General features: G+C 34.9%; 1 protein-coding gene across 1 annotated transcript in view; it reads left to right on the top strand.

Moving 5' to 3' along the window:
• The window catches only part of LOC115213072, an 81,654-nt gene that overhangs the window by 57,127 nt on the left and 2,197 nt on the right, over nucleotides 1–22,330 (top strand). Inside the window, exons 11-12 of the mRNA XM_029781982.2 lie at nucleotides 3,114–3,202; nucleotides 12,880–12,964. Of these exons, the coding sequence (XP_029637842.1) occupies nucleotides 3,114–3,202; nucleotides 12,880–12,964 (174 nt within the window). The remainder of the gene's footprint in view (nucleotides 1–3,113; nucleotides 3,203–12,879; nucleotides 12,965–22,330) is intronic.

Below are 22,330 nucleotides of genomic sequence, written 5' to 3'. Positions count from 1 at the left end.
CACAATCATATATTTAGTGAAGGTTCAGAAAATGCATGATTTGAACAAACAAGGAGTTCCCAGGTGAGTTGTGACATTTACATGTTTTGGTTTCAGTGTATGTTAGATATTTTAGTCTGTTAAACCAATAAGGAGCACAAGTGGATAGCAGAAAAGTTTAAAATAGGAGGTAGAGAAAAAAGTCAGCGTTTTTGGTAAGTCATCTGAATGGTTATATATACTAATGAAAGAAAAAAATCATATTATTTCGTAGTATTAGGATTATAAACCGCAATTTAGGACAATTTAAGACAAGTCAAAAGATTCCCCTGTTCATCTCAAATAGCTGCTTACATTACAAATCATTAACATAAAATCTTTCTAATTAATCTATTATATAATCTAATGACATAATGCTTTAAACAAATGCTCTCTAAGCTACAGAACATAATCGGGAATATAATCTATTATTCACAAACTATGAAATGGAATCAAAGCTGTAATCCATTACAACTACAACAGTTATTCACAATGTATAAATATTTTAAATTTAATGTGTTTCGACACACATACATACATACTTCTTTATTTTCTTTTACTTGTTTTAGTCATTGGACAGAGGTCGTGCTGAGGCATTGCCTTAAAGGACTTAGTCAAAGAAATCAACCCTAATATTTATTTTTAAATCTGGAATTTATTCTATCGGGCTCTTTTGCCAAACCACTCAGTTAGAGGGATGCAAACAAACTAATAAGAGATCAGAAGCAGTGGTGGAGGACAGATGCAAACAAAAAGACACACTCGAAAATATATATACACATGCATACATACAAACACACTCACATGCATATGCACACACACACACACACACACACACACACAATAGGCTTTCGCACAATTTAAATCTAACAAATTCACCACAAGGTGTTGAAAGATCCAAGGCTAGAGTAGAAGGCTTTACCCAAGGTGTTGTACAGAGAGACCGAACCCAAAACCATCTCGGAATGAGTGCTCAACATCATTGGTGGATAAATATTCCTTATTTGTGAATAAACAAGGCCTTGTTAATTCAAGTTCACAAATCAAGTACATAAATACACACACACACACATATACACACAATACACACAACACACATATATGTATGTATGTATGTATAATTTTAATGATAGTGACTGAGTTTTGGCCAGTAGTTGGTCTCATCAATCTGCAAATTGTATTTAGATTGTACTGTTTATATATGCAGGTCTTTCTAGCACAATGCAGAAATTAGTTCACACATTAAAACGTTTGGTGAGGACGTTTGATTATTACCTTAGTTGGGAGGATAAAAAAAGGTATGATGAAGAAAGGAATAAGATGGATGTGAATATGTGAAAAAAGAAGAGAAAGTGGAAGAAAGGGTAGAAAAGGCAGAAAAAATTAATAGAAAAAGCAACAAACAATGGTTGCACAAAGAGATGCTGAAGTAAATCAAATATTTGCTTTGTTTTAAATAGGACAAAGTTTAATTAAGAAGAGGTATAAAGTATATAAATATATCTAAAAACTCCTCACCACACACACACACGCACATACACACACACATATCAAACAGAAACCAGGTATGGCATTCACGACTCTATAGAACATACACATGTTTCAATAATTCACCATCATAATTGCATGACACTTGTATGTAGATACATTATACAATGTTGCAAACATATCTTTGTCATGCAACAGATACTATAACAAGTATTGAAGGCACAATATATATTCTGTTATGCAAATTATCAACAACCTTATGTGCTACACAATGTTACAGGAGGCAGAGCATCCAAACCATAGTTGTTTGAGTCCAAACATATGATAAAAAAACCTATCACCAATAATAATAATAATCTATAGGAACATTTATTTAACTATTATCATTAACCTGAAGATTGACTATAATTATAATTCGAATTTTTAATAGAATTTAAACTAATTGTAATTCGAATTGAATTATGGCCATGAAACGTACGTAGTGGTTTTACTTATATTATATTAAACTTTTTAATATTTTTGATAGCTTAAAAAAATTAATAAATTAAAAACTTAATAATTTAAAAGATTAAAAAATTAAAAATTAAAAGTTTAAAAATTTATAAATTTTAAATTTTAAAGATATAAAAATATAAATTTTAAATTTTATATATTTTGTATATTATATTAATTATATTTATTTTTATGTTTTGGTTTATGTCTTTCACTGTTTGATTTGCCTAATAGTGGTTTTATCTCTAGTTTAATTTATATATATATATGACTGAGGGTTTCGAATGTCCTGTCCGTGTTTATTGTATCGTCTTCTAAGAGTTATACATTCTTGTCCATGTTGTATTTTTCTACATACCTTAATATATATATATATATATATGTGTGTGTGTGTGTGTATATATATATAAACATATATATATTTGTATATATACGCGTATATACACACATACACACTTACACGCGCGCGTGTGAGTGTGTGTGTATATATATATACATATATATATATATATATATTACTGCATATATTTCTCGTCTTCTCTCCAGGGTGTAGCGCTTCAGTTCTGGTACACTCTCCCTGTAACTCAACTACTTCATCGAGTTAGTCTTCTTTGTGTAGGGGCGCTGGATTGCCTCTAGTTCTGCCACCAACTTGACGCTCTGCAGCGACCACTGTTTAGAGCACTAATCTAGACGACTGAGAACAAAAGAGAGCTTTTGAAAAAAGTGTAAATTTTCAGCTGACAAAATATTTTGTTAAAATGGCACAAGTTGTATAATGGTATTTTGTAAAGCAGTGCTACAATTTATTTTTAATAATGTTGTATACTTTGATATAAATATCAGGACCAACTGTACGAAGTAGCTATTGAAATGTATATATTTCTATTATTGGATTACATTCAACATCTATTTTACCAACAACTGAAGCCGCCAAGATAGTGATCTGTTTGTTATCGAAATGAACTGTATCTATGCTCGTGTTTACTACAAACTCATTTCTATTAAGTAAAAAGTGACTAGCGATTAAAAGCTGATCAGAAATATAGTTTATTAACCGACAGTTCCTTAATTGTTTACTTTTGGGTAAGAAATTTATTTTTATTACTTTACAGACGACTATCATATGCCGTTGAGTGTTCGAAGAATACTGTCTGTCCTACATCACAGAAAACCCATGATCTATACGCTTTTTATGGATGTGGTAGGTATTTCCTCTTTCAATGATATTTTTAATAACTCCGGGAAAATATTGTTTTTAAAAAATGTTAATATACAAGGCGGTGCCCCAGCATGACCGCAGTTAAATGGCTGAAACAAGTAAAAGATAAATAATAAGAATATTCCTACAAAAAAATAATAAATTCAAATTCATATGAGTTATTAATATTGACTTCAAATCTTGGCACAAGGCCAGCAATTTTCGGGTGAAGGGGTAAGTCGATTGCCTCGACCTCATGTACTCAACTGAAACTTAATTGATTGACTCCGAAAGGATGACAAGTAAAGTCGTACTAGGTGATAAAGTCGAACTCAGGAGGTGAAGACGGACAAAATACCGCAAAATATTTTGCCCGACCTGCTAACGACTGTCAGTTACTGTTATCAGAAATATAAGGTGACGAGCTGGAATAATCGTTAGCACGCCGGACAAAATGTTCTGAATTCAAATTCCGCCAATGTCAACTTTGCTTTACATCCTTACGGAATCAATAAATTAAATGCCAGTTGGGCACTGAGGATGATTACACTAAAATCTGAAACCAATATTATCAAGAAATATAGCTTTAGCTATACTTAAGAGCAGTTATATGTAGCATTTTGTCAAAATTCATCAGAAATGCATTTTCAACAAATTCTTACTGTGCTTCTATGACTGAAGTACATTCATAAAAACCTAATAATGCCATTATGAAATACATTTTAAATAATTTCTTTTTTTTTTTTTTTTGCATTTAAACATAAATTATATAAATTTTCTGAAGCTTCACTGACTTTTTACCAAAAGTGACTTTAATGTTATGAGTGTTTAATGGCCAAGATAGATTCAGCTTCTTATTTATTTTTCCGGTCCAAGAAGCTTTGGGTTGCACTTCTATAAATGGAGTGCATTTTCGGAAAGCCTTCCAGGATAGCGTACACGTGGACTCAAACACCCCACATACAATATACCTTTATATATTCATCGTTGTTTTCACGTCTACTTATCCATGGATCAGAGTTTACTGAAGCAAATTTTCTACACCTGGATGCCATTCCTGTCACAACCCCTCATCTGTTTCCAAGCAGGTGGCCAGACATGCTTTTGCAGATGATTGGAAATAACATTAATTTACAACAATCTTATGATTTCAAGAGAAGAAAACACAAATATATATATATGTATATATATATATATATATATATATATATATATATAATATATATATATATATATATATATATATATATGTATAAGGGTGGAAAGGAACACACGAGTTGATATATATGAAAAGACAAGTCAAAAATAGAAAATGCTAAGATAATTTTATAGTGAATCTTTCAGTACCGGTTTCGGTCATTTTGAGACCTTTTCAACTGTAACGATTAAATAATTAAATTTAGAAAAATTAGAAGAAAAGTTTTTTTAAAAGAATATTTCTATAGTAGCGTTCAGATATAAGTGGCATTCTGCCTTTCTTGACCTCGAACACACAAGTGCAAACAAGGGAGTCAGAGAAAGGCAGAATGCAACTTATATCTGAACACTACTATAGAAATATTCTTTAAAAAAAACTTTTCTTCTAATTTTTCTAAATTTAATTATTTAATCGTTACAGTTGAAAAGGTCTCAAAATGACTGAAACCGGTACTGAAAGATTCACTATAAAATTATCTTAGCATTTTCTATTTTTGACTTGTTTTTTCATATATATATACATATATATATATATATACACATACATATTCATATTCATGCATACATGCAAACATTCATATGTGTGTGTATATATATACATATATGTATGTGTGTCTATGTGTGCGTAAACGCTATCGACTGCACATAGTCAATGTATGTGTTTGATTTGTTCTCTGGTTCGCTGCTGTATAGCGTTTGGAGGATAACGTTCTCGTAAATATGGGTGTTAAAACACCTGAAAGTCATAGACAGGCGAGAATCGTACCTGAATCGAACCGGGGAGGAATCAAATCACCATTCTGTGACTATATATGAATAGTGTTGATAAACTACAAAAATAGCAAACTATCAGTATCCATAACTCCTGAATTCGAATGAGTTCTCTCGTCTGTCGATGATTTTCCTGTGTTTTAACACCCAGTATTATGAGGGAGTTATCCCGCAAGTATTATACTGCAGTGAACCGGCGAACAAACGAAACACACATTGCGTATGTGCGGTCGATAATGTTTACAAAACTAATGCTGCTTTTTAATTCGTTATTGAATGCATATACACACAACGGGTTTCTTTCAGCTTCCACCCATAAGACTTTGGTCGGCCCAAGGCTATAGTAGAAGACAGTTGCCCAGTGGGACAGAACATGAAAACATGATTTGGAAACAAACTTATTAAACACACATCTGTGCTAACTATATGTGTGTGTGTGTGTGTATATGTATGTATGTATGAATGTATGTATGCATGTACGTGTATGCATGCGTGTGCGTGTGAGTGTGCCTGTGTGTGTATATATATATATATGTATATATATATGTATATATATATATATATATATATATATATATATAACTAATGTAGGATAAAAAGTTTTTCGGGAAAAAAATTTTTATCAATGGCCAGCATATCAAAAAATACCTTTAAAGGTTAAATTTATAAATAATTTACAAGATAAGGGCAAAAGAAAATTTCTAATGCCAAATATGCCGAAAAAAAGACAAAAATTGTCAATAACCATTATAATTTATGCGTCTCGAAACAAACCGATAGAAATTTCTAAAAAATCCGTTATTACCGTATTGGTCCAATTTCGGAGTTAATTCATAAGAATTTTCCCCTCTTCAGCAATAAATACGTGAGATATAAGTGAAATACTTACTCATACCCATGGAAAAAGCAAGCACTAAGTCCTGAGCAGACCTAAGTACCCCAAATATATCCAAAATAGAAAATCTTCGGTACATCTCGAGACACGTGTGATTCGAAATAGAAACTTTCACAGAGTGAGAGAATCCGGGAGTGAACACTATTCAATTTATAACTAATGTAGGATAAAATTTTTTTCGGGAAAAATTTTTTTTCAATGGCCAGCATATCAAAAAATACCTTCAAAGGTTAAATTTATAAATAATTTACAAGATAAGGGCAAAAGAAAAATTCTAATGCCAAATATGCCGAAAAAAGACAAAAATTGTCAATAACCATTATAATTTATGCGTCTCGAAACAAACCGATAGAAATTTCTAAAAAATCCGTTATTACCGTATTGGTCCAATTTCGGAGTTAATTCATAAGAATTTTCCCCTCTTCAGCGATAAATACGTAAACACAGAATATACGTTAAATATATATATATATATATATAAAACAGGTTAACGCCGTTAGTAGGAAAGATTAGGAAGGTAACAGATTTGGTACCGCAGTGACTGGCTGAAGGAGTGGTGGGATTGGCGACAGAGAGAATGGCAGAAGGCAGTCTGACAGAAGACAGAAACAGGAGAACAGCAAACACAGAATATACGTTAATCTGCTCTTCTACGGAAAAGAGGTAGAGAAAAGTTTAAAATCAGCATTTATAGATTTGACCTCCCCGTTAGAATCAGGAAACGGGGCCACACAACGTCTCATACACCAGTAACACACCGGACGCATGCTGTTTAAATCAATATCCAGTCATAACAGTGCAACCAATAAACAGCGTCCGGGTGTGTTTTACACCCGTGGTATACCAAATGATGCACTCTTACGTGGCGACTTATATAGGATCAACCAGAAGACACTTTCACCTTAAAGTGAAGAACACATCCACAAGGTTATATCACACATTGGCATGTTGTGGGGACTTCACCCGGATACTGGTGAGGGGAACGGATACAGTTAAGCTCATGATCATAGAGGCTCACTTCATTAGGAAGAAACACCTAGCCTGAACCGCCCTAAATGGGCTGGATGCATGGAAACACATATGCTGCTCCTAGGGTCTTTAGTAGCCATCATCAAGACAGAACGAAAAATAAGCTATTACTCCCAGCAACAAGGCTTTCATATATCTGTTTTTTTATCTAGCTAGCTGATAATATCAAGGCAATGAAGATTTTAGAAATTTTTAATACCAGTGACCTAGCGTATAGAAAAATTAGTCAATAGACTATATATTGTTCATATAAAATACAGTGTACATTTAAACACATTAAGAGGTTTCCATCATGGGAATCCTTTACGCTAGAAAGAACAGCTAAAGTCCAAACCACTTGTTAGGGATAAATTCTTGAAGGGAATGAAAAATAAAAGCATTTACCATAAAGAGATGGTAAATGTTTTTATTTTTCATTCTCTTCAAGAATTTATCCCTAATTTGTGGTTTGGACTTTAGCTGTTCTTTCTAGCGTCAAAGATTCATATGATGGAAACCACTTAATGTGTTTAAATCTACACTGTATTTTACATCTATCTATCTAGCTATCTGTCTGTCAATTTCTTATCTGTCTGTCTATCTTTTTATCTACCTATCTACTTTTATATCTACTTATATCCTTAAATCTATTACAGAAAATTAAACCTCCTCAAATCTCCTTGTACTCTACAATCATTTTATTGTATTTTATCTAATTCCATCTAGATTTATTTTATTCCACTCTCTTCCTTTACCTTCCTAACTTCTCCGACTAACAGCGTTACCCTGTTATCTTACTATACTCTAATTATGTTGCCTGAGATACACAAACATTTTGTGTGTGTTTGTGTGTGTGAGAGAGAGAGTGTGTGTATGTGTGTGTGTGTGTGTGTGTGTGTAGACGATATATTTATATCAGTATAGACTGGTAGACTGAGTGTGTATATTTGAAGGCATACGAGGGACGTTCAATAAGTAATGCCTCTGACCCACTTGCCTTTGTTTGATCGTGAATTCAAACATGGTCGGAACTCTGTGGAAACAGCTCCCAGATCTGGTCGCACCCCTTCTGCCATTGATGAGGCATCTGTCCGTCAAGTTGAGGCTGCCATTTTGGAAGATCGACGCATAACTATTCGCCAAATAGCCCATGAGGTCAAGATTAGTACCGGGTCTGTGGAAGCTATCATTCATGACCATTTGCATATGCAAAAGGTGTCTGCCAGATGGATTTCCAGGTTGCTCACACTTTTCCAGAAGCAAGAACGCAAGAATTCCAGAAGCAAGAATTTAGGGATATGCCAAGAAGATGAGTCAAAATTTTTCAAAAGACTGATTACACAGGATGAGACCTGGGTCCATCACTATGATCCAGAGACCAAAGCCCAGTCAATGCAGCGGAAGCACCATGACTCACCTCCTCCAAAGAAGGCAAGGGTGCAGCCCTCCGCTGGCAAGGTCATGCTCACAGTCTTCTGGGACCAGGACGGAGTAGTGATGACAGATTTCCTGGCAAAGGGTACCACAATTACAGGAGCCTATCATGTTTCACTTTTGAGGAAATTAAGAGAAGCTATCGAAACCAAGAGGCGGGGCAAGATCAGCAAAGGCATCCTCCTCCTGCAGGACAACGCTCCGGTCCACAACTCGCGTGTCGCCAGATCAGAAGCACAGGCGTGCGGCTATGAACTCTTCCCCCACCCCCTACTCTCCTGACCTTGCACCCTCTGATTTTCACCTCTTCCCAGCAATGAAGTTGTTTTTGAAAGGAAAGCGTTTCTCAGATGATGCAGCCTTGATTTCTGAAGTCACGTCGTGGTTGGAGGACCAAGCTGGGGTCTTCTACGAAAACGGTCTCCAGAACTGCATCAAACGATGGGAGAAATGCGTACCTCTGGGTTGTTCCTATGTAGAAAAAGACTAATACCTGTGCCAAGTTTCGTTGCTCTACTGCTATGGGAAGTGGGTAAGGGGCATTACTTATTGAACGCCCCTCGTACTTATTAAAATAATGTATATATCTTATATATGTATGCGTGTGTGTGTATATATATATACACACACAGGCCTTATCTAACTTTATCTATCTATCTATCGATTTATATATATATATATATATATATATATATATATATATATATATATATATATATTGTTATATTTCGGAATGGTCATATTGCCAGTTTAGCCAATAAAAACACACGCACTATATATTTGGTGTTATTTTGCTTCAGTGATATTTATTTTTTACATTAATCTTAATCTTATTTCGGCCAAAGTTCTTTCGTCACACTCCTGTGACCGCATCAGTGGTCCTTTGTTTTCTTCTCACTTACTTGTGTCTCTCCTTACTAACCGTCAGCCATTTTGTATTTCTATTGTATGTCTTCATTTGCGCATGCTTATATCTCTATGTGCGTCTATGTTTATTTAGTGTGTGGGGGGGGATGCCTGTAATATTTCTATCTTCTGTTTATATACATTCTTGTAATTTGTATTTTGTTTTTGTTGTTGTTGCTTTTGTTCGAATTTTGTTTATGTGTTTACATCCACCCATTATTATCATTACATATGCTTGTATGTATGTATAACAACAATATTAGTAATAATAATAATAAATCTAATCGAAAAAAAAAAAAAACTATATATATATATATATACATATATACACACATATATACACATATACATATATATATATATATATACACACATACATATATATAGTTATTCATTTCTATTTCTTTAATTATCTGTGTATTTATTATGTTTGCAGGATCCACTATCGTCATATGTTGTGGTGTGTGCTATTGCTCCATTCTAGTTTTCTATTTTTCTATTCAGGCTAGGTTTATAAATAAACCTAGCCTGAATAGAAAACTAGAATGGAGCAATAGCACACACCACAACATATGACGATAGTGGATCCTGCAAACATAATAAATACACAGATAATTAAAGAAATAGAAATGAATAACTATATATATGTATGTGTGTATATATATATGTATATGTGTATATATGTGTGTATATATGTATATATATATATATTATATATATATATATATATATAGTTTTTTTTTGTTTTTTTTCGATTAGATTTATTATTATCATTACTAATATTGTTGTTATACATACATACAAGCATATGTAATGATAATAATGGGTGGATGTAAACACATGAACAAAATTCGAACAAAAGCAACAACAACAAAAACAAAATACAAATTACAAGAATGTATATAAACAGAAGATAGAAATATTACAGGCATCCCCCCCCCACACACACACACTAAATAAACATAGACGCACATAGAGATATAAGCATGCGCAAATGAAGACATACAATAGAAATACAAAATGGCTGACGGTTAGTAAGGAGAGACACAAGTAAGTGAGAAGAAAACAAAGGACCACTGATGCGGTCACAGGAGTGTGACGAAAGAACTTTGGCCGAAATAAGATTAAGATTAATGTAAAAAATAAATATCACTGAAGCAAAATAACACCAAATATATAGTGCGTGTGTTTTTATTGGCTAAACTGGCAATATGACCATTCCGAAATATAACAATATCTGTTTCAACACACGACTTCACATAAAAAATCTTGCACAACAAATATTTAAACGTATATATATATATATATATATGAATAGATAGATAGATAGATAGATAGATAGATAGATAGATAGATAGATAGATAGATAGATAGATAGATAGATAGATAGATAGATAGATAGATAGATAGATAGATAAAGTTAGATAAGGCCTGTTTATGCGATTACCCTGCGATTCACGTCCATAAAGCACTTAGCCCTACAGCGTATCATCAGATCCCAAATTTATTGGTTTATGGATAGATAGATAGATAGATAGATAGATAGATAAAGTTAGATAAGGCCTGTTTATGCGATTACCCTGCGATTCACGTCCATAAAGCACTTAGCCCTACAGCGTATCATCAGATCCCAAATTTATTGGTTTATGGCCTCTAGCAAGTGGCTGCTCTAGCGAATGAAGGAGGAAAAAACTTCGTTATCTATGTCAACAACAGGGGATTTTTCTCCCTTTGGCTGTCAATCGTAAATGATTCCGTTTTCAACACCAGCAGATACAGCATTACCAACACCTCGACACGGAGATACATCGGATGCTCCGGTATCACATTCAAGCAACGCCTCTCCAATCACTATCCTCTTTCAGGGTACCGAAAAGTAGATAAGTTACGTCATTAACCAGCCATGAATGGCAACTGAAGGACGACGAAATTCCACACGTAATATCATGAAAATCCAGGCCCTTACATAAACGGGACCAAGAGTTGTAAATAGTGCATAGCTGAACCGGCGAGGATACTGAAGGACTCCCTCGATCCGGGAAACATCCTTAACTCCAGCAAGAAGGTCTTCGGACCATGCTTGCACTTTAGGAAATTACTGCTGGCCTACTGAGACCCACATAATAACAGGGTCATTTACGATTGACAACCAAAGGGAGACAATCTTCTGTTGTTGACAGAGTAATGAAGTCTTTTTCTCCTCTGTTTAATTGAGAGGCCACATCCTAGAAAGACCATAAGCCAACGAGTTTGGGTTGTGACGATACGCCGTAAAGCTAAGTGTTTTATGGACGTGAAACCAAGGGTAATCCCATAAACCGGCCTTATCTAACTTTATATAATATACTGCTCTATAACTTAGAGTGTACTTCTATTTCGGATTTATGCTTTACCTGCGATATATATATATATATATATATATATATTATATATATATATATATATATATATATTTAGTCATTACAGATATAGGGTGAAATATAATTAATTTAATAAAATCAACAAATTTCACCTATATATATATATATATGTTATATAAAATCCGTTCTGTCTGTGTGTGTGTGTGTGTGTCTTCTAGGATCTCGGGCATCCCCCATCTGATTGCACTCAAATTTGATATGTAGATACCGACGGTATCAGAGCGTCTATAAGTCTTGAAAAAAATTACAAAAATCGATTCCAGGTGAGAATGCGATCGATAAATCCGTGGGAACGTGCATTTGTACGCACAAATACATCAGCTTTTGCGATCAATACTACGCGTACGCGAGAAAAATGCACGTGCAGTTTATGCAAAAAAAAAAAGCCGGCTGGCTTGAAATAATACCACAAAATGCAGTATAATTAAGAGACCTAAAAAGTAAGACGCATAAGAGATATTTTCTTCAAACCTGGCATGAAGGTAGGAAAGACTATTTGGTTTCTCAAGAAGTCTTTTTTTCCCCTTAACTTCGTTTAACAAAACCAAAACGTTTTGTGAAATAAAGGCATGCTTAATTATTTTTTAATGAAAAGAAAACACTGATTGCTTTTTATCCAGCAGATATGATTCAGTACCGTCCATTGGACGGGAGGCGTTTTGCTCGTGTGTGTATATATATATATATATATATATATATATATATATATATTCAGGATTAAATAAAAAGCCAACGAACTGAAAATATGACATACCTATATATATAATTAAAAAAACGTGCAGTAAATAAACAATGTTCATGTATAATGAGTGTGTGTGTGTGTGTACACACACATATACATGAACATTTAAATGTTTTTACAAAGTTGAACTACAGTCACACACACACATATACACACACATACACACACTAACACACAAACACAAGCGTACGGTTAAACATATTTAAATGTTTTCTATTATTGAATATTCCTCAACGGAAGAACTGAAATATGTTGATATTTGTTTTGTTCAATACACGCAATTTTTAAAATTTTTTTGCTCTTGCAGATACCAGTTGCAACGGTATTGAATATTCTAAGTGTACGAATACTTTAAAGGAACCGCTAAACAGCACAAGAGATGAGCAATGCGGGTAAATATAGAACCATATCCCCCGAAAACATTCAATGTAGTTAATATAACTTTATAAAAGAGACATTCAGATAAGGACTAGCATGATATCTAGTTTTATTTATACTACTTTTAATATGATTCGTTATATATTGATATTTATGAAATACTGATCATACAGACAATGTGCTTTTGAGGAACTGCTTGACGACTTTATCTTCATATTGTGCATCTATCACAACTCTGCTTGGTAACGGTAATCCATTCTTAATTTATATATGTAACTCATTAAAGTAATGTTATGCAATGTTTTACTTAAGAGTGGGCTAAATTGTTATATTCAAGGAAGAGATGTGTCTCATATGTTTTCAAGTTTCAGTTTGCAGAAGGAGATAAAGGGAGAAGAAACTTTACACTGCTAGTATTTGAATCAAGTCATGAGACATTGAATAAGATATTGTAAAGTATAGAGTAAGAAACTGTATACCATCCCACAAATTTCAAACACAATTTACTTTTGATAACAGTTGTGGCCAAAAGATTGGAACATAGGTCTAAAAATTAGAATTTTTATATTTAATTTGCAATATATTATTACTTGACCAAAAGTTTGGAACAAATGTATGCGAATTAGAATTTTTATATTTAATGCCCAAATATATACTTTGTATATATTTGAATCGAATTGTACTTGAACATAACAATTTTAGTTTGTAAAAAAAGTTTCAAAATTTTAAGCTCAACTGTAGTGTTATTTTTATTATTTAAGGTGCCGTGGGTAGACGAATGGCAAAATCTTTAGAGCATGTAATAAAATGCTTTGCATTAAATGTAACAATTCTTTGCCTTTTGATTTCACGTTTTGCTGAGGTGAACTTTGCTTTCATCACTCCAAAGGTGATAAATAAAGAACCCGTCAAACACTGTGGTTGACATAATCGTGTAGTCTCCTCCACTCAACTGTGAGATGTTATACCTACGTTGGAAGAGATTATTATTATTAATATTATTATTATTATTATTGAGTGAGAGAGCAGTGCATGCCAGCAAAGTGACACTGGAGTAAAATATACGAAGCCCAGTATACCCATCATGACTACCCGTCCTATAAGGGTACACTAGGCACATGCATCATAACCATATGTGCGCGAAATGGTGATCTCATATCAAGATAAACAGCACATGACCTTGCAGGTGGGGCCCAGTTAGAATTTTCTTCTGGTCAAGTAACCCATCCCGCTCAAAAGGTCCCTGAATAAGAGTTGTTTAAGAGTTGTTTAAGGATGTTGAATGAAACATCCATGTTTCCAGAGGTGAATTACCCAAACCCCAATTATTATTATTATTATTATTATTCTATGTTTGAGTTTTGCTTTATATTTGTACAAGTTGGCTCCAAGTCTCACCCAGAGACCTCAAGAGACAACAGGTTGGAAGTTCATGTTGTTGTTATGCCTAGTGTGCTATATATTTGGGAGGGGGGGAGTTTTTGGTGTTGTACTAATGAATGTCTAAAAAAAAAAAAAATTTTTTTTTTTTTCCTTAAAAACCGAAAATTATGTTTGTTTTAAACCTTGAGATTACATAGAAAGTATTTTGCGTAGGATATGAGCAGTTCCTATGAGCACTATCTTTTGAATTTCTGCTATTTTTGGGTTTCCTGGTATCTGAGTTAGGTAGCTATCAGCCCCTTTTGCTATCATTCCCAGGGCACCTATGACAACAGGTATCGTTTTAGTCTTCAGCTTCCACATTTTGCTGATTTCTGTTTCCAGATCTTTATATTTGCTCAGTTTTTGGTAGGTCTTGACAGATACGTTTATATCGATTGGGACAGTCATATCAATGAGGACGCATGTTCTTTGTTTGAAGTCTTTCAATATGATGTCTGGCCTATTTGCATCTATCTTTCTGTCAGTTTGAATGGTGAAGTTCCAGAGGAATGAGATGTGGTCATTTTCAAGCACTGGAGGTGGTTTGTGTTCCCACCAGTTTTTTTCATGGGGCAAATCCAGGTTTTTGCAGATTACCCAGTGAATATATTGTGCAGCTCTAACGTGTCTGTTGAGATACTCTGTAGGCGCTAGAAGACTGCACTTGGAGACCACATGGTCAATGGTTTCATTTTGTTGCTGGCATACACGACACGTTGGACTGCTTCTGATCTTTAATATGTTGGCCTGGTAGTTTCTTGTTGGTAGGCATTGATCTTGAGCTGCTATGATAAACCCCTCTGTTTCAGATTTTAAGCCAGAGGCCATTAGCCATTGATGGGTCAGAGCTTTGTCAACATCTGCATTATTCGGTCTCTTTGGGTATTTGCCATAGAGAGGTTTTTCTTGCCATTTATCATTCAGAATATCTAAGGCCGCAGGTTTAGCACGGGTTTTCATGTGCTTAGCTTTTTCTGTGCCTGTTTCTTGTATGTCTATCTCTAATTCCGAAATTTGTTGTATTCGGAATTCACTTAGATATTCCTTTGCCTGTTTTGTTACTGAGTATGATGCTTTCTTGTTTTCATGTTTTGAGACAAGTTTTAACATCCAGTCCTCAGACTTTTTCAGGTAGGTGTCTAGGCCAATTGTAGCAATCTTCATTGTTATTGCCAGTTGTAAAATTCCACGGCCTCCCTCTTTTCTTGGCAGATAAAGTCGTTCTGTATCTGCCTTAGGGTGGTGCATTCTATGCATTGTCAACAGTTTTCGAATTTTTCTGTCAAGATTACATATTTCAGTAATTGACCGGTTAACGATATTGAAACTGTAAGTCACAACTGGTATGTACGGCTAATGCATTGATCGCTTCGATCCTGTTTCTCGCATTCAGCTCTGTCTTGAGTATTGCTCTTACTCTGCGATAACATTCTCTCCTGATCCTTTCCTTCATCTCTGAATGCCTTATTCCTTCTCCTTCAATTACCCCTAGATACTTGTAGTTCTCTGCTGGGTCTAACTCTTTCATGACATTCTGCTGGTCAAGGTAAACGTTAGATGTTTCTGTCATTTTTCCTTTGATAAAGGTAGCTTTTGCACACTTATCGAGGCCAAATTGCATTCTGATGTCATCACTGAATTGTTTGACAATCGCTAGTAAGCCCTTGAGTTGTTGGTCATCTTTTGCAAAGAGCTTTAAATCATCCATGTAAATGAGATGATTTATATTTTTATCAAACATTTTATACCCGTACTGCGCGTCATTGAGCAGTTTTGAGAGAGGTATTAAGGCTAAACAGAAGAGGAGTGTTGATAGTGAGTCTCCCTGGAAAATGCCACATGAAATTTTTACATCACCAGCATTTAGAGATTCATTGTCACTGTTCAAAGTTAGTGTGGTTCTCCATGATCTCATACTTACAGACAAAATGTTTCGCAGGGCAGGTGCTATCTTATACATTTCTAGGCATTTCTTAATCCAGCTATGTGGTAGGCTATCAAAAGCCTTTTTATAGTCTATCCAGGCTATTGATAAGTTTTTGTGTCGTTTGTGACAATCTTCTAAGATCATCTTATTGATGAGTAGTTGATCTTTACAACCGTAGGATCCACGTTTACATCCTTTCTGTTTATTAGGGAATATGCTGCTGTCTGTCAAAAAACTATAGGTATATTCCGTCAGGACAGATGTTAGTGTTTTATACATAGTTGTTAAGCAGGTTATGGGTCTATAGTTTTTTGGTTCATTTGTTTCTTCACTTTTTGGAAGCAGGAATGTTAACCCATTAACTAGCCAAGGAGGCATCCTACTAGGGTGTTGCAAAATATCATTGTAAAGTTGTTAGTAGTTCATGGCTCTCTGGGAAGGTATTCAACCAAAAGTTAGGGATTTTATCCTTTCCTGGTGACTTCCATTTGCTTGACCTCCTGAGAGCAGATCTTATATCTTCTACCTTGACACCCTCCCACTTTTGCTCTTCTAATGAGTCCAGTTCTTTAGATATTCTATCAATCCAGGGGGCCTTTTCGCTGTGTGTTTTTTCTTCTGCCCAAATTTTATTCCAAAATCCCTGCACTTCTTCTTTTGATGGTACAGACTTTACAGTAACTGTTGTTTTTCCTATCTTCCTGTAAAACTTTTTGGGATTATTTTTGAACATGTTGTTGTCCCTGAAGAATCTAACACGCTTTTCATACCTCGCTATGCGGGTAGCTTTAGCAGATACCTTTTGCTTGATGGTTTCTATGGTGGCATCAATATCAAGTATAGTTTTCATATTATATTTTTTCATTAGTTTTGGGGTTTTTGTAGGTTTGGTAGTCTTATGAACCTTAAGGTTTTTCAAATATTCAATGTCAGACCTAAATATTTTAATTTGTTGTTGCAAACGCTCTTGCTAAGAAGGCTTTTTGTGGAAATGTTGCCGTTTTCTAATCTTTTCGCCACATAGGATCGTTGAGATTTTCGCGGATGCATAGTATAGGTGGTTGAGATCTGTGATATCAACATCATTAGCTGAAATTATATCCTTAAGTGCAAGCCGGGTTTTACCAATTATTTTCATGTTTTGGTTAGAGTTGCGGATTTTAGGGAGTATATCACGTTCATCCATACTGGTTTCTTTAATTTTCAGCCATTCAATCATGATTTGACTTTTTAGCTCATGTAGTTCTGTCGGGTCAATATTTGTGTGACTTTCTTCATCTATTTGATGTTCATCTGTCTTAGTGTTTATATTTGGTTCAGGGAGTATTTCACTTTGCCTATCACTTATACTAACTCTTTCAATCCTTACTTCGTTTTTATTATCTCTGGGCTGGTCTATAATTATTTCCTCTGTATTATCTTCTCTAGCTGCAGCTTCGTTCATTCTATCCGTTACTGCTTGTCTAATTTGATCAATCTCTACTTCAGTCAGTAAATTTTTTTTTATAATATTTTTTCTGACGTTGGCAAGTTTGTTACTGTCTATGTTGGGTCTTACTTCAGGGTATTTCTGTCTCCAGTTTATGTAGGTTTGTATAGTGTTCGATTTATCTGTGGGGAAATATATGGCGTGGTAGAAGGCCGCAAGAACTTCTTTATTATCTTCCCTAGTCCATTTTTCCTTCTTTTTCTTTTGAGTGTTTGGTGACGAGCATGGATGGCCATCTGTTGGAATATTCCAGTTGCGGGGTACGTCCAGCTCCTGTGTGTCGGGAAGATTTTATCCAGTAGCTGATTTTTCAATCAGACTTTGGTTCAATTTTCGTGTACGTGGTCTTTTGTAGTCCGCTCGCCGACCATCGCGGATTGTAGGTTGTTTTGTTGACATTGAAGCATGACGAGCTTCGACTCTTACATTAAGAGACGGATCTGTCAGTTTAGGATTCTCTGCACGTAAACATTGTTCGTAGCGCAGCTTCTCAAGGCTAGCAGATCTGTATTCATCTGTATTTTTTTTGTTGATAGTTTTATCTCCTGGCATAGTTTTCCCTTCTTCCTTTTATTTATTCATTCACTTTTTTTCCCTAAACTTATGAAAGGTTCACTCTGCCTGTATTAGTTCGAAAAAATGAGAATAAAATACGAGAAAAAAATAATAAATAAATAAATAAATAAATAAGCAAACAGGAGTGGCTGTGTGGTAAGTAGCTTGTTTACCAACCCCATGGTTCTGGGTTCAGTCCCACTGCGTGGCATCTTGGGCAAGTGTCCTCTACTATAGCCTCGGGCCGACCAAAGCCTTGTGAGTGGATTTGGTAGACGGAAACTGGAAGAAGCCCGTCGTATATATGTATATATGTATGTATGTATTTATGTATGTATGTATGTATGTATGTATGTATGTATATGTTTGTGTGTCTGTGTTTGTGTGTCTGTGTTTGTCCCCCCACCATTGCTTGACAACCGATGCTGGTGTTTTTTCCGTCCCCGTCACTTAGCGGTTCGGCAAAAGAGCCCGATAGAATAAGTACTGGGCTTACAAAAGAATAAGTCCCAGGGTCGAGTTGCTCGATTAAAAAGGCGGTGCTCCAGCATGGCCGCAGTCAAATGACGGAAACAAGAAAAAGAGTAAAAAGATAAAAAAAAAGAGTAAACAAACAAAAATAAGAATAATCATCATCACCGTCATCATCATCACCATCATCATCATCAATGACATTGTTTTATGTGTAGTCACAGCAGTAGCTTATTATTATTATTATTATTCCCATCACCATCACCGTCGCCACGGTCAAGTGGTCATGTTCTATAAATAGATTCATCAGATGGTGGGCAAAGGACATTTTGGGTCAGGGAGAGGTCAAACCTGTTTACTAGTACCAGCGTTATCTTGAAAAGCAATCCAGCTATATATATATACCCATACACATATGTATATGTATATGTATATTCACACACGCATATTTTCCGATATTCACTCGATGATTTTTTAAAAATATTTCTGAGTTCAATTGTGTTGCTGCAATAAAAGTTTACGTGTTTACGTGTATATGTATATGTATATTCTTACACGCATATTTTCTGATATTCGATGATTTTTTTTTTTAATTTCTGAGTTCAATTGTGTTGGTGCAATAAAAGTTTGCGTGTTTACGTGTTTGGGTAATATATTAAAGTTTTTTTAAGTATTCTTGAGATGTCCATTTGGAAAAAAAAAAAAGATTTTTGCAAAGGGAAGAATGTTTACATTTTCGAATGCTCAGAAATTTTTCTTTTCTTTTTAAAAGTTATGCTGTGGTGTACAGTTTTTGTGGTTGTGCAGTGTATATATATTGGCATATGCTTACTTCCATAGTTTTTTTATCGTGCATTTAATTGTGTTGTTACAATAAAAGGTAAAGAAGGGACGGCAGACTGTTCACACAAAATTGGAGATATTTATGATTCTAAATTCTTTGTTAGGTGTTTGCTTGTATGTGCAAAGCTGTAGATATGTAAGTTCCTTAGCTTATTTTGAGGGAAATTCAAATTACTCACAGAAAACAGTAGATCTTCCAGTTTTTCCGTTGTCACGCTGGGTTGGTTAGAGCAGCGAAAAAACACGTCTAGCTTCTATCACGTCCAGCCGCCTTCTCCTTATTATTATTATTATTATTATTATTATTATATTATTATTATTATTATTATTATTATCATTATTATCATCATTATTATTATTATTATTATTATTATTATTATTATTATTCTATGTTTGACTTTTGCTTTACATTTGCACAAGCTTGCTCCAAGTCTCACCCAGAGACCGCAAGAGACAACAAGTTGGAAGTTCGTATTGGTGTTATGCCTAGGGTGCCATATATTTGGTTTTGTACTTAGTGTTGTACTAGTGAATGCCTAAAAATCATACGAAAATTATGTTTGTTTCAAAACTTGAGATTACATAGACAGTAGGATATGAGCAGTTCCCATGAGCACTATCTTTTGAATTTCTGCCATTTTGGGGTTTCCTGGTATCTGAGTTAGGTAGCAATCAGCTCCTTTTGCTATCATTTCTAGGACACCTATGATAACAGGTATTGTTTTAGTCTTCAGGTTCCACATTTTGCTGATTTCTGTTTGCAGATCTTTATATTTGCTCAGTTTCTGGTAGGTCTTGACAGATACATTTATATCGATTGGGACAGTCACATCAATGAGGAGGCATGTTTTTTGTCTGAAGTCTTTTACTAAGATGTCTGGCCTATTCGCATCTACCTTTCTGTCAATTTGAATTGTGAAGTTCCAGAGGAGTGAGATGTGGTCATTTTCAAGCACTGGAGGTGGTTTGTGTTCCCACCAGTTTTTATCATGGAGCAAGTTCAGGCTTTTGCAAATTACCCAGTGAATATATTGTGCAGTCTATCATACCTGTTGAGATACTCTGTAGGCGCTAGAAGACTGCACTTGGAGACAACATGATCAATGGTTTCCTTTTGTTGTTGACATACACGACATGTTGGGCTACTGCTGTTCTTTAATATGTTGGCCTGGTAGTTCCTTGTAGGTAGGCATTGATCTTGAGCTGCTATGATAAACCCTTCTGTTTTAGATTTTAAGCCAGAGGCCATTAGCCATTGATGGGTCAGGGCTTTGTCAACATCTGCATTATTCACTCTCTTTGGGTATTTGCCATAGAGAGGTTTTTCTTGCGATTTATCAGTAAGAATATCTAAGGTAGCAGTTTTAGCACGGGTTTTCATGCGCTTAGCATTGTCTGTGCTTGTTTCTTGTAAGTCTAATTCCGAAATTTGGTGTATTCGGAATTCACTTAGATATTCCTTTGCCTGTTTTGTTACTGAGTATGATGCTTTCTTGTTTTCATGTTTTGAGACAAGTTTTAACATCCAGTCCTCAGACTTTTTCAGGTAGGTGTCTAGGCCAATTGTAGCAATCTTCATTGTTATTGCCAGTTGTAAAAGTCCACGACCTCCCTCTTTTCTTGGCAGATAAAGTCATTCTATATCTGGCTTAGGATGGTGCATTCTATGCATTGTCAACGGTATTCGTATTTTTCTGTCAAGATTACATATTTCAGTAATTGACCAGTTAATGATATTGAAACTGTAAGTCACGACTTGTATGGCTAAAGCATTGATCGCTTCAATCCTGTTTCTCGCATTCAGCTCTGTCTTGAGTATTGCTCTTAGTCTGAGATAACATTCTCTCCTGATCCTTTCCTTCATCACTGAATGCCTTATTCCTTCTCCTTCAATTACCCCTAGATACTTGTAGCTCTCCGCTGGGTCTAACTCTTTTATGACATTCTGCTGGTCAAGGTAAACGTTAGATGTTTCTGTCATTTTTCCTTTGATAAAGGTAGCTTTTGCACACTTATCGAGGCCAAATTGCATTCTGATGTCATCACTGAATCGTTTAACAATCGTTAGTAAGCCCTTGAGTTGTTAGTCATTTTTTGCAAAAAGCTTTAAATCATCCATGTAAATGATATGATTTATATTTTTATCCAACATTTTATATCCGTACTGTGCGTCACTGAGCAATTTTGAGAGAGGTATTAAGGCTAAACAAAAGAGGAGTGGAAAATACCAAATGAAATTTTTACATCACTAGCATTTAGAAATTCATCGTCACTGTTCAAAGTTAGTGTGGTTCTCCATGATCTCATACTTACAGACAAAATGTTTCGCAGAGTAGGCGCTATTTTATACATTTCCAGGCATTTCTTAATCCAGCTATGTGGTAGGCTATCAAAAGCCTTTTTATTGTCTATCCAGGCTATTGATAAGTTTTTGTGTCGTTTGTGACAATCTTCTAAGATCATCTTATTGATGAGTAGCTGGAAGTGAAGTTCACCTCAGAAGAAAAGGCCAAAAAGCACTCAACAACCACCTTAAGGAGTTACAAACTCATCCTCAGCCCCATTTACCTTGGCTGAAGTGTGTATAAAATAAGAATATTAAATATACCACCAGAAATCAACATCCACTGGTTGGTGGAAGCGGTTCTCTTTGACATAAAAGAGAAAGCC

This window comes from Octopus sinensis, linkage group LG6, assembly GCF_006345805.1.
Source record: "Octopus sinensis linkage group LG6, ASM634580v1, whole genome shotgun sequence".
NCBI lineage: Eukaryota > Metazoa > Mollusca > Cephalopoda > Octopoda > Octopodidae > Octopus > Octopus sinensis.
This window is presented reverse-complemented; position numbering and strand designations above follow the sequence as displayed.